Source organism: Phyllobates terribilis, unplaced genomic scaffold (genome assembly GCF_046119375.1).
Source record: "Phyllobates terribilis strain yellow unplaced genomic scaffold, ASM4611937v1 Scaffold_150__1_contigs__length_4496277, whole genome shotgun sequence".
In the NCBI taxonomy this organism is placed as follows: Eukaryota; Metazoa; Chordata; class Amphibia; order Anura; family Dendrobatidae; genus Phyllobates; species Phyllobates terribilis.
The window spans coordinates 3,448,231-3,462,153 of NW_027362910.1; the positions used below are offsets into that span (position 1 = coordinate 3,448,231).

The window sequence follows — 13,923 nt, forward strand, 5'->3', positions numbered from 1 at the left end:
AATAATATAGAGAAGAGAAGATGGGAAATAATATAGAGAAGAGAAGATGGGAAATAATATAGATAAGTGAAGATGGGAAATAATATAGAGAAGAGAAGATTGGAAATAATATAGTGAAGAGAAGATGGGAAATAATATAGAGAAGTAAAGATGGGAAATAATATAGAGAAGAGATGATGAGAAATAATATAGAGAAGTGAAGATGAGAAATAATAGAGAGAAGAGAAGATGGGAAATAATAGAGAGAAGAGAAGATGGGAAACAATATAGAGAAGAGAAGATGGGAAATAATATAGAGAAGAGAAGATGGGAAATAATATAGAGGAGAGAAGATGGGAAATAATATAGAGAAGAGAAGATGGGAAATAATATAGAGAAGAGAAGATGGGAAATAATATAGAGAAGAGAAGGTGGGAAATAATATAGAGAAGAGAAGATGGGAAATAATATAGAGAAGAGAAGATGGGAAATAATATAGAGAAGTGAAGATGGGAAATAATATAGAGAAGAGAAGGTGGGAAATAATATAGAGAAGAGAAGATGGGAAATAATATAGAGAAGTGAAGATGGGAAATAATATAGAGAAGTGAAGATGGGAAATAATATAGAGAAGAGAAGATGAGAAATAATATAGGGAAGTGAAGATGGGAAATAATATAAAGAAGAGAAGATGGGAAATAATATAGAGAAGAGAAGATGGGAAATAATATAGAGAAGAGAAGATGGGAAATAATGTAAAGAAGAGAAGATGGGAAATAATATAGAGAAGTGAAGATGGGAAATAATATAGCGAAGAGAAGATAGGAAATAATATAGAGAAGTGAAGATGGGAAATAATATAGAGAAGAGAAGATGAGAAATAATATAGAGAAGTGAAGATGAGAAATAATATAGAGAAGAGAAGATGGGAAATAATATAGAGAAGAGAAGATGGGAAATAATATATAGAAGTGAAGATGGGAAATAATAGAGAGAAGAGAAGATGGGAAATAATATATAAAAGTGAAGATGGGAAATAATAGAGAGAAGAGAAGATGGGAAATAATATAGAGAAGTGAAGATGGAAAATAATATAGAGAAGAGAAGATGAGAAATAATATAGGGAAGTGAAGATGGGAAATAATATAAAGAAGAGAAGATGGGAAATAATATAGAGAAGAGAAGATGGGAAATAATATAGAGAAGAGAAGATGGGAAATAATATAAAGAAGAGAAGATGGGAAATAATATAGAGAAGTGAAGATGGGAAATAATATAGAGAAGAGAAGATAGGAAATAATATAGAGAAGTGAAGATGGGAAATAATATAGAGAAGAGAAGATGAGAAATAATATAGAGAAGTGAAGATGAGAAATAATATAGAGAAGAGAAGATGGGAAATAATATAGAGAAGAGAAGATGGGAAATAATATATAGAAGTGAAGATGGGAAATAATAGAGAGAAGAGAAGATGGGAAATAATATAGAGAAGTGAAGATGGGAAATAATATAGGGAAGAGAAGATGGGAAATAATATAGAGAAGTGAAGATGGGAAATAATAGAGAGAAGAGAAGATGGGAAATAATATAGAGATGTGAAGATGGGAAATAATATAGAGAAGAGAAGATGAGAAATAATATACAGAAGTGAAGATGAGAAATAATATAGAGAAGAGAAGATGGGAAATAATATAGAGAAGAGAAGATGGGAAATAATATAGAGAAGTGAAGATGGGAAATAATATAGAGAAGAGAAGATGGGAAATAATATAGAGAAGAGAAGATGGGAAATAATATAGGGAAGTGAAGATGGGAAATAATATAGAGAAGTGAAGATGGGAAATAATATAGAGAAGAGAAGATGGGAAATAATATAGAGAAGAGAAGATGGGAAATAATATAGAGAAGAGAAGATGGGAAATAATAGAGAGAAGTGAAGATGAGAAATAATAGAGAGAAGAGAAGATGGGAAATAATATAGAGAAGAGAAGATGGGAAATAATAGAGAGAAGAGAAGATGGGAAATAATAGAGAGAAGAGAAGATGAGAAATAATATAGAGAAGAGAAGATGTGAAATAATATAGAGAAGAGAAGATGGGAAATAATATAGAGAAGTGAAGATCGGAAATAATATAAAGAAGTTAAGATGGGAAATAATATAGAGAAGTGAAGATGAGAAATAATATAGAGAAGAGAAGATGGGAAATAATATAGGAAAGTGAAGATGGGAAATAATATAGGGAAGTGAAGATGGGAAATAATATAAGAAGAGAAGATGGGAAATAATATAAAGAAGTGAAGATGGGAAATGAAAAAAAAAGCAAAAAACTCAAAGCAATTATGGAATTGCACTTTTTTTTTTAGAAATTTTAACTCACTTGGATTTTTTTTCTCGCTTTCTGAGGCGTCACATGATAAAATAAATGATGTCATTCAGAAATATAACTCATCCCGTAAAAAAGCAGGTCCTCATACAACTATGGGCACAGACAGAAATAAAGAAAGTTATGGCTCTAGGAAGAAGGGGAGGAAAAGACAAAAAAAAAAAACTGAAAATTGCCGGGAATTTAAGTCCATATATATTAGAATATAATCTAGTAATTCTTACTTTGGTGAAAATGCCTACTCCCCCCAAAACGTACAGTTCTGCCAATATTTTGTGTTGTTAAATTTTCACTCCGTGGTCATTATCACACACATTCCCCCATCTATTGATTCTGTGGGAACAATTTTGTTTCCCTAAATTCACATGCACTGTACAGGTAAGGGTTAATGTTTCAGTACACGATCACCGGATCATATGATGCTGTTATTAGGTAATAAGCCCCCAGGCAGCCAATAGCAGATAGCGCTCTGCAGCCCCACCTCGTGGTAGGAATATGTAGTGCAGATATCAGGAGGATATAAAGCATGGTGGTATCTGCTGTTCTTACAGATCCTCTTCTCCTGGATATTCCCCCTCGGTCTCCTGGGCACAATGATAACCTGTCTGCTGCTCCTCCTTAGTCTCGGTAAGTCCTGATATTATCTGGAGCCCCTCAGGTAATGGGAATATAGTAGGGACTGATCTCCAGGCAGCTCCTGATCCAGAAGAGGAATATTCCCTGTAACATCCGTCATTCCTGGTGACTGCTCCGATCAGTGTCACACAACAAGTGATGGCGGCTTTTATCTTCTAGGGTCGGTGGACGGCATCATAATCCATCTCAAAGATTTCACAGATATGCTGAAGGAAACAACGAGCAAAGAGATATCAGATGCTCTTCCTAATAACTGCATATGTGCGAAAACAACAAGTGATCAATTATTGGATCGCATTCGAAGGTAAGTGAAAATCTATACAAGACGTGACATGCAGTCCTATGTAACACCAGAGATAAAACACACAGAGTTATCACTGTGTTATCTGTGGTGTTACATAGGACTGCAGGTGACATCTACTACATTATCTGTACTCAGAGAGTCATCACTGTGTTATCTGTGGTGTTACATAGGACTGCAGGTGACATCTACTACATTATATGTACTCAGAGAGTTATCACTGTGTTATCTGTGGTGTTACATAGGACTGCAGGTGACATCTACTACATTATCTGTACTCAGAGAGTTATCACTGTGTTATCTGTGGTGTTACATAGGACTGCAGGTGACATCTACTACATTATCTGTACTCAGAGAGTTATCACTGTGTTATCTGTGGTGTTACATGGGACTGCAGGTGACATCTACTACATTATCTGTACTCAGAGAGTGATCACTGTGTTATCTGTGGTGTTACATAGGACTGCAGGTGACATCTACTACATTATCTGTACTCAGAGAGTTATCACTGTGTTATCTGTGGTGTTACATAGGACTGCAGGTGACATCTACTACATTATCTGTACTCAGAGAGCTATCACTGTGTTATCTGTGGCGTTACATAGGACTGCAGGTGACATCAACTGCATTATCTGTACTCAGAGAGTTATCACTGTGTTATCTGTGGTGTTACATAGGACTGCAGGTGACATCTACTACATTATCTGTACTCAGAGAGATATCACTGTGTTATCTGTGGTGTTACATAGGACTGCATGTGACATCTACTACATTATCTGTACTCAGAGAGTTATCACTGTGTTATCTGTGGTGTTACATAGGACTGCATGTAACATCTACTACATTATCTGTACTCAGAGAGTTATCACTGTGTTATCTGTGGTGTTACATAGGACTGCAGGTGACATCTACTACATTATCTGTACTCAGAGAGTTATCACTGTGTTATCTGTGGCGTTACATAGGACTGCATGTGACATCTACTACATTATCTGTATTCAGAGAGTTATCACTGTGTTATCTGTGGAGTTACATAGGACTGCATGTGACATCTACTACATTATCTGTATTCAGAGAGTTATCACTGTGTTATCTGTGGTGTTACATAGGACTGCAGGTGACGTCTACTACATTATCTGCACTCAGAGAGTTATCACTGTGTTATCTGTGGTGTTACATAGGACTGCAGGTGACATCTACTACATTATCTGTACTCAGAGAGTTATCACTGTGTTATCTGTGGTGTTACATAGAACTGCAGGTGACATCTACTACATTATCTGTACTCAGAGAGTTATCACTGTGTTATCTGTGGTGTTACATAGGACTGCAGGTGACATCTACTACATTATCTGTACTTAGAGAGTTATCACTGTGTTATTTGTGGTGTTACATAGGACTGCAGGTGACCTCTACTAGATTACTCAGAGAGTTATCAAACTGTATAATAGCCCCCACAGTTTTCAAGTCCCCCAAGAGTAGTTCCTATAAAGTATGAGGGCCCTCACACACCATTTCAGGGACCGCCACAATTACCCCCGCAGTCTATGAGGGTCCCCCATTGTTTATGATACCCCCACAAGCTTCTATTATATAGAAAACATCAGATATTCACTTAATACAGGATCCGGATGAGTCCGCTGACAAGGTCCGGACAGACCAACGTGCAGTCATCGTGCTGACGCACACACAAGGGTTAATAGTAAGGGTCTTCTCCTACAGACCAACAGGATTTTTTTCTTTTTCGCCTGCAGGGTCCAGGTGGGATTGAACATATTATAGTTTCGCCCCGGTGACATTACTCTCTTGCTTCCTCAGGTGCTGCGATATACGAAACTGCTGCTATGATGATATCAGTATCTGTTTCACTGGATATCAGAAATACACTTACACTTACAGTAAAGGGACCATCACTTGTGGTAAGTGCTCCGTTCTCTTTGGGGTCAGGATACAAGGTGACATTGTGAGATACGAGTGTAACAAACCCTCAGCTGTGATTACAATTTTTTTAGATAGAGATAAAAATGTTCTAGTTCATTCACTTCATTCAGAGACATTAAACTTGTATAGAAGTTTTAGGTATAACGGCCCTGATTCATCAAAACTGATGTTTTCATTTCCAGTTATGACTCCGGGTGCGCTGGAGTAAGACGCTCCGTAGAAGCGTAGAGGTCATAGTGAATCTGGTGCATCGTTCAGCTGCCGGGCACCAGGGACAGAACTGTGCTGTAGTCACGGATCAGAGTTTATTTCTATATTTCTTTATGCCATTTTCCTGCTATATATTATAATGAATTTGTTGGGTCATGCTCGACCACACCCTCCGCTAAGCTCCACCCACTTTTCAAAAGTTAGAAGAACTGGCAGAAAAATGGCAGAAGTTATAAATTTTCAGTTTTACGCCACATTCATGGTGCAAACTGTTTGACTAATCGGTTGAAAGCCTATTAGAAAGATACAGAAGTATTGAATTCACAATCGGCAGCCATTAAACTTTATTTAGTCAACGAGAAGTCGCTTTATCACGGCTCAATTATTTTATAAACCTTCTTTCATTCTTTTCACATAAACTGGAAATTTGTTGTCAGCTCCATTCACTATTAAATCAGATTACAGCTCCTTTGTCTCATGTCTCAGCCACGGATCGTCCATAATGATAAATGTTTCTGTTACTCCCGCAGATCGGAATAGGTACATAGGAGAATGTGCCACACAAATGTGTGAGTGCGACTGGAAAACCGCGATGTGTCTAATGAACCCTGAGAATTCAGAAGAGAACACAAAATATGGAGAAAAGTGTTACAGGAAAATTAATCCATGCAGTGATAAATCATTATTTAAGAAGTGGTTGTTCAAAATGAGTTCATTTTTAATGACTCAGTTCTCATAAGAACTTTACACTGTATTCCTCCAATTAATTGTTATTAGAAACCGAGGACACAACCAAGAAGGCTGCAGTGATATCATCATGGGGAGATATTCAACATCTATGTTCTGCTGGTGCAGTCACTGTGTACATACATTACATTACTGATCCTGAGCTACATCCTGTATTATACTCCAGAGCTGCACTCACTATTCTGCTGTGCAGTCACTGTGTACATACATTACATTACTGATCCTGAGTTACATCCTGTATTATACTCCAGAGCTGCACTCACTATTCTGCTGGTGCAGTCACTGTGTACAAACATTACATTACTGATCCTGAGTTGCATCCTGTATTATACTCCAGAGCTGCACTCACTATTCTGTTGGTGCAGTCACTGTGTACATACATTACATTACTGATCCTGAGTTACATCCTGTATTATACTCCAGAGCTGCACTCACTATTCTGCTGGTGCAGTCACTGTGTACAAACATTACATTACTGATCCTGAGTTACATCCTGTATTATACTCCAGAGCAGCACTCACTATTCTGCTGGTGCAGTCACTGTGAACATACATTACATTACTGATCCTGAGTTACATCCTATATTATACTCCAGAGCTGCACTCACTACTCTGCTGCTGCAGTCACTGTGTACATACATTACATTACTGATCCTGAGTTACATCCTGTATTATACTCCAGAGCTGCACTCACTATTCTGCTGGTGCAGTCACTGTGTACAAACATTACATTACTGATCCTGAGTTACATCCTGTATTATACTCCAGAGCTGCACTCACTATTCTGCTGGTGCAGTCACTGTGTACAAACATTACATTACTGATCCTGAGTTACATCCTGTATTATACTCCAGAGCAGCACTCACTATTCTGCTGGTGCAGTCACTGTGAACATACATTACATTACTGATCCTGAGTTACATCCTATATTATACTCCAGAGCTGCACTCACTACTCTGCTGCTGCAGTCACTGTGTACATACATTACATTACTGATCCTGAGTTACATCCTGTATTATACTCCAGAGCTGCACTCACTATTCTGCTGGTGCAGTCACTGTGTACAAACATTACATTACTGATCCTGAGTTACATCCTGTATTATACTCCAGAGCTGCACTCACTATTCTGCTGCTGCAGTCACTGTGTACATACATTACATTACTGATCCTGAGTTACATCCTGTATTATACTCCAGAGCTGCACTCACTATTCTGCTGGTGCAGTCACTGTGTACATACATTACATTACTGATCCTGAGTTACCTCCTGTATTATACTCCAGAGCTGCACTCACTATTCTGCTGGAGCAGTCACTGTGTACATACATTACATTACTGATCCTGAGTTACGTCCTGAATTATACTCCAGAGCTGCACTCACTATTCTGCTGGTGCACTCACTGTGTACATACATTACATTACTGATCCTGAGTTGCATCCTATATTATACTCTAGAGCTGCACTCACTATTCTGCTGGTGCAGTCACTGTGTACATACATTACTGATCCTGAGTTACATCCTGTATTATACTCCAGAGCTGCACTCACTATTCTGCTGGTGCAGTCACTGTGTACATACATTACATTACTGATCCTGAGTTACATCCTGTATTATACTCCAGAGCTGCACTTACTATTCTGCTGGTGCAGTCACTGTGTACATACATTACATTACTGATCCTGAGTTACATCCTGTATTATACTCCAGAGCAGCACTCACTATTCTGCTGGTGCAGTCACTGTGTACAAACATTACATTACTGATCCTGAGTTACATCCTGTATTATACTGCAGAGCTGCACTCACTATTCTGCTGGTGCAGTTACTGTGTACAAACATTACATTACTGATCCTGAGTTACATCCTGTATTATACTCCAGAGCTGCACTCACTATTCTGCTGGTGCAGTCACTGTGTACATACATTACATTACTGATCCTGAGTTACATCCTGTATTATACTCCAGAGCTGCACTCACTATTCTGCTGGTGCAGTCAATGTGTACAAACATTACATTACTGATCCTGAGTTACATCCTGTATTATACTCCAGAGCTGCACTCACTATTCTGCTGGTGCAGTCAATGTGTACATACATTACATTACTGATCCTGTACTGATCCTGAGTTACATCCTGTATTATACTCCAGAGCTGCACTCACTATTCTGCTGCTGCAGTCACTGTGTTCACACATTACATTACTGATCCTGAGTTACATCCTGTATTATACTCCAGAGCTGCACTCACTATTCTGCTGGTGCAGTCACTGTGTACATACATTACATTACTGATCCTGAGTTACATCCTGTGTTATACTCCAGAGCTGCACTCACTATTCTGCTGCTGCAGTCACTGTGTTCACACATTACATTACTGATCCTGAGTTACATCCTGTATTATACTCTAGAGCTGCACTCACTATTCTGCTGGTGCAGTCACTGCGTACATACATTACATTACTGATCCTGAGTTACATCCTGTATTATACCCCAGAGCTGCACTCACTTTTCTGCTGGTGCAGTCACTGCGTACATACATTACATTACTGATCCTGAGTTACATCCTGTATTATACTCCAGAGCTGCACTCACTATTCTGCTGGTGCAGTCACTGTGTACATACATTACATTACTGATCCTGAGTTACCTCCTGTATTATACTCCAGAGCTGCACTCACTGTTCTGCTGGTGCACTCACTGTGTACATACATTACATTACTGATCCTGAGTTACATCCTGTATTATACCCGAGAGCTGCACTCACTATTCTGCTGGTGCAGTCACTGTGTACATACATTACATTACTGATCCTGAGTTACATCCTGTATTATACTCCAGAGCTGCACTCACTATTATGCTGGTGCAGTCACTGTGTACATACATTACATTACTGATCCTGAGTAACATCCTGTATTATACTCCAGAGCTGCACTCAGTATGCTGCTGGTGCAGATTTTTCCTGAGCGTTTCTGCATCTCCCTGGCAGAAAAAAATGCATGCGGATTGTACACGCGTTTTTCCTGCCAGGGACATGCGGGTTGTCAAGCGATTTTAGCATCACTTGGAAAGTGCTTGACAACTTGGTCACACTATATAAATTCATGCAACCGGCATGGATTTATATAGTGTGACCGTAAAAGAATGGTAAAAAATAAAAAATAAATATATACTTACCTTCTGATGGCCCCCGGTGTCTTTATCCGATGCGTCTTGGTTTGCCGGTAGCTCGCGGTTACTTAAAGGACTTGCCAACGTCAGCGTCGCGTGACCCGTCACATGACTAAATGACATCACCGCAGGTCCCTGAGTCCACCACGAGCTACTGGCAAGCCAAGACAAGCACACCAGGGGCCAGCAACCGGCATGGATTTATATAGTGTGACCGTAAAGAATGGTAAAAAATAAATCTATACTTACCTTCTGATGGCCCCCGCTGTCTTGCTTCGCTCCAACCTGAATTGCCGGCAGCTCGCGGTACATTACACTGAAGGACCTGCTGTCACATGACTATGACGTCAGCGCAGGTCCTTCAGTCCACCGCGAGCTGCCGGCAAGTGAAGACAAGCACACCGGGGGCCATCAGAAGGTAAGTATAATATTTATTTTTTATTTTATTCTTTTTTTCACAGGTACTATGGTACCCGGGTCCGGAGGAGAGTCTCCTGTCCTCCACACCCGGGTACTATCCGCACATTGAAACGCATGGATTCTGCATGTACAGATGTAGCGATGCGTAAACCATGCACTCCAATGCAAGTCAATGGCGGCGAAAACGCCGCGCTACCGCAAAATAATTGGTAATGCTGCGGATTTTTCCGCAATGATAATCCGCAGCAGAAATTTCCGCAGCATGTGCACAGCACATGCAGATTATCATTGGGGAACATTGCAGACCTTCTACCAAACGTTTAAGCATTTCTTCAGCGGAATTGCTGCTGCGGAAATGCTTAAAAAACGCATAGTGGGAACACAGCCTAATTATAAATGCCTGTGGCATAGAGGTGGAGTGCTCAGTCAAAGCTCATACATAGAATCAGAAAAAAACTGACTGGCACTTCCAAAACAAGAGATAGGTGTGAACAGTAGAGATGAGCGTTGTTCGACTCGAACTGTTCGCCAATCTCAAATTCGAGCTGTTTTGGGCGGTGTTCGAGCCGTTCGGCGAACACGAACGATTTGAGAAAAATTCGGCTGTTAATTTCAAGCCAATTTTCGCACAAATCTACAGATAGCTTGGGAGTAGGGAATAGTTGTGATTGCAGTCCTTTTAAGGACTAGGTTACAGCATTTCATATGACTTTTATCAGGCAGGTCTGTGCTCTTAAATAGATAGATTGTGGGAGTAAAGACTAATTGTAATTGCAGTCCTTTTCAGGACTAAGTTACATCAGTTCCTATCAGTTTTTGCAAGGCAGGTCTGTGCCAGTGCTGTGCAAGTTTTTTTCACAGCATTTGGCTGAATCTAGCAAAGCTAATCCTTTTTGGCCTATTGCAGAGTGTGTTAGTCAGTGGAGTAGCCTATCTGTGTTGCAAGATATACCACCTGTTTATAGAATACCAATTTTTTTACTGCACCTAGTGAAGTAAAATCTTTTGGGCATAGCATCATTCTATTAGTCCATCTATACTGACCTCCATCAGGTTGCAAACTGAATATAATTTTTTTCTGCATCTAGCTCTGAAAAAATATTTGGCCTTCTAGCTGTGTGTGGGAGTTGTTCTATTAGACCATCTATACTGACCTCCATCAGGTTGCAAATTCAAAATAATTTTTTGTCTGCATCTAGCTCTGAAAAAATATTTGGCCTTCTAGCAGTGTGTGGGACTTTCTCTATTAGTTCATCTATACTGACCTCCATCAGGTTGCAAACTGAATATAATTTTTTTCTGCATCTAGCTCTGAAAAAATATTTGGCCTTCTAGCAGTGTGTGGGACTTGTTCTATTAGTCCATCTATACTGACCTCCATCAGGTTGCAAACTGAATATAATTTTTTTCTGCATCTAGCTCTGAAAAAATATTTGGCCTTCTAGCAGTGTGTGGGACTTGTTCTATTAGTCCATCTATACTGACCTCCATCAGGTTGCAAATTCAAAATAATTTTTTGTCTGCATCTAGCTCTGAAAAAATATTTGGCCTTCTAGCAGTGTGTGGGACTTTCTCTATTAGGCCATCTATACTGACCTCCATCAGGTTGCAAATTAAAAATAATTTTTATCTGCATCTACTTCTGAAAAAATATTTGGGCTTCTAGCTGTGTGTGGGACTTTCTCTATTAGTCCACCTATACTGACCTCCATCACGCTGCAAATTCAAAATAATTTTTTGTCTGCATCTAGCTCTGAAAAAATATTTGGCCTTCTAGCAGTGTGTGGGACTTTCTCTATTAGTCCATCTATACTGACCTCCATCAGGTTGCAAATTAAAAATAATTTTTATCTGCATCTACCTCTGAAAAAATATTTGGGCTTCTAGCTGTGTGTGGGACTTGTTCTATTAGTCCATCTATACTGACCTGCATCAGGTTGCAAATTAAAAATAATTTATATCTGCATCTAGCTCTGAAAAAATATTTGGCCTTCTAGCAGTGTGTGGGACTTTCTCTATTAGTCCATCTATACTGACCTCCATCAGGTTGCAAATTAAAAATAATTTTTATCTGCATCTACCTCTGAAAAAATATTTGGGCTTCTAGCTGTGTGTGGGACTTTCTCTATTAGTCCACCTATACTGACCTCCATCACGCCGCAAATTCAAAATAATTTTTTGTCTGCATCTAGCTCTGAAAAAATATTTGGCCTTCTAGCAGTGTGTGGGACTTTCTCTATTAGTCCATCTATACTGACCTCCATCAGGTTGCAAATTAAAAATAATTTTTATCTGCATCTACCTCTGAAAAAATATTTGGGCTTCTAGCTGTGTGTGGGACTTGTTCTATTAGTCCATCTATACTGACCTGCATCAGGTTGCAAATTAAAAATAATTTATATCTGCATCTAGCTCTGAAAAAATATTTGGCCTTCTAGCAGTGTGTGGGACTTTCTCTATTAGTCCATCTATACTGACCTCCATCAGGTTGCAAATTCAAAATAATTTTTTGTCTGCATCTAGCTCTGAAAAAATATTTGGCCTTCTAGCAGTGTGTGGGACTTTCTCTATTAGTCTATCTATACTGACCTCCATCAGGTTGCAAATTAAAAATAATTTTTATCTGCATCTAGCTCTGAAAAAATATTTGGCCTTCTAGCAGTGTGTGGGACTTTCTCTATTAGTCCATCTATACTGACCTCCATCAGGTTGCAAACTGAATATAATTTTTTTCTGCATCTACCTCTGAAAAAATATTTGGGCTTCTAGCTGTGTGTGGGACTTGTTCTATTAGTCCATCTATACTGACCTCCATCAGGTTGCAAACTGAATATAATTTTTTTCTGCATCTACCTCTGAAAAAATATTTGGCCTTCTAGCAGTGTGTGGGACTTGTTCTATTAGTCCATCTATACTGACCTCCATCAGGTTGCAAACTGAATATAATTTTTTTCTGCATCTACCTCTGAAAAAATATTTGGGCTTCTAGCTGTGTGTAGGAATTGTTCTATTAGTCCATCTATACTGACCTCCATCAGGTTGCAAACTGAATAAATTTTTTTTCTGCATCTACCTCTGAAAAAATATTTGGGCTTCTAGCTGTGTGTGGGACTTGTTCTATTAGTCCATCTATACTGACCTCCATCAGGTTGCAAATTGAATATAATTTTTTTCTGCATCTAACCCAGCCAATAGTTTTGGCCTAATATCACAGTTTGGCCACTCAGCTCTGCTCGGTTCCCATCCATTGTTTTTTTGTGCAAACAACTCCAGAGTTGTGAATTAGTTAACCACCAAAATGAGTGGAAAAAGGCCTGCTGCTGGTGGAAAGGGGAATAGGCGTGTTGGGAAGGGGAAAAAAGGTTGTGTCCGTGGGGTAGGTGTTAAAGCAACAGTAACATCTGCAGAAGAAAGACCATCTTCCAGCCAAACTAAAATGTCTACTTCTTTTAGCGGACAATGTGATAATATCCCTTTCTTACGGCCACGCCAATCGCTACAAATTCCAGATGAGGCACAAAAACAGCAGGTGCTTCAACGGATATCAAGTGCTCCTTTAAGTGGGCTCTCCTCCACATCAACTTCAACATCACAAATACTCCAGTCCTCAAAGGTGTCACCCCAATCGCACTTGCTTCCTCACAGCTCCCAAATCTCCAGCTGCCCGTCTGAGTATGAGGTAGAACAGATGGTTGAGTCTGCAGAGCTGTTTACTCATACTATAGCCTGGGAATCAGAGGTCGACTCCAGCGCTTCTGTGAATCCAGACGAGGAAATGATCTGCACTGATGCCCAGAATCTTTATGAGTCGGATCCAGGACCAGACGCAGAAGGTTCTGACCATAATGTAGACCCTCATTCCCAAACTGTAACTCCTGTTGGTGGAGACAATGAGGAAGACGATGATGAGACTCAAATACCTGATTGGAGCGACAACTTTAGTTTTTTGTCAGGGCAGGAACAGGTTGGCTCTGAGGACGACGGGTGTGATAACGCACAGGGTGATGATGATGATGAGGTTGGAGATCCCACTTACTGTCAACCCACAGTCAGCCAAGAGATGAGGTCAGCAGAGGAGGTGGAGGAAGATGCTAGTGACGACGAGGTCAGGTTGCGCCTTCCTGGACAGAGACGTAG

At 39.6% G+C, this 13,923-nt stretch overlaps 1 protein-coding gene across 1 annotated transcript; it reads left to right on the plus strand.

Moving 5' to 3' along the window:
• Positions 1-2,831: 2,831 nt before the first annotated feature.
• LOC141206944 (basic phospholipase A2 PLA-B-like) lies at positions 2,832-7,394 on the plus strand. The gene is made up of 4 exons (XM_073664314.1): positions 2,832-2,991; positions 3,160-3,304; positions 5,120-5,220; positions 5,983-7,394. Exons 1-4 carry the CDS (start codon positions 2,958-2,960, stop codon positions 6,189-6,191), a joined length of 489 nt encoding a protein of 162 aa, XP_073520415.1. The 5' UTR covers positions 2,832-2,957; the 3' UTR covers positions 6,192-7,394.
• The last annotated feature ends 6,529 nt before the right edge of the window (positions 7,395-13,923 follow it).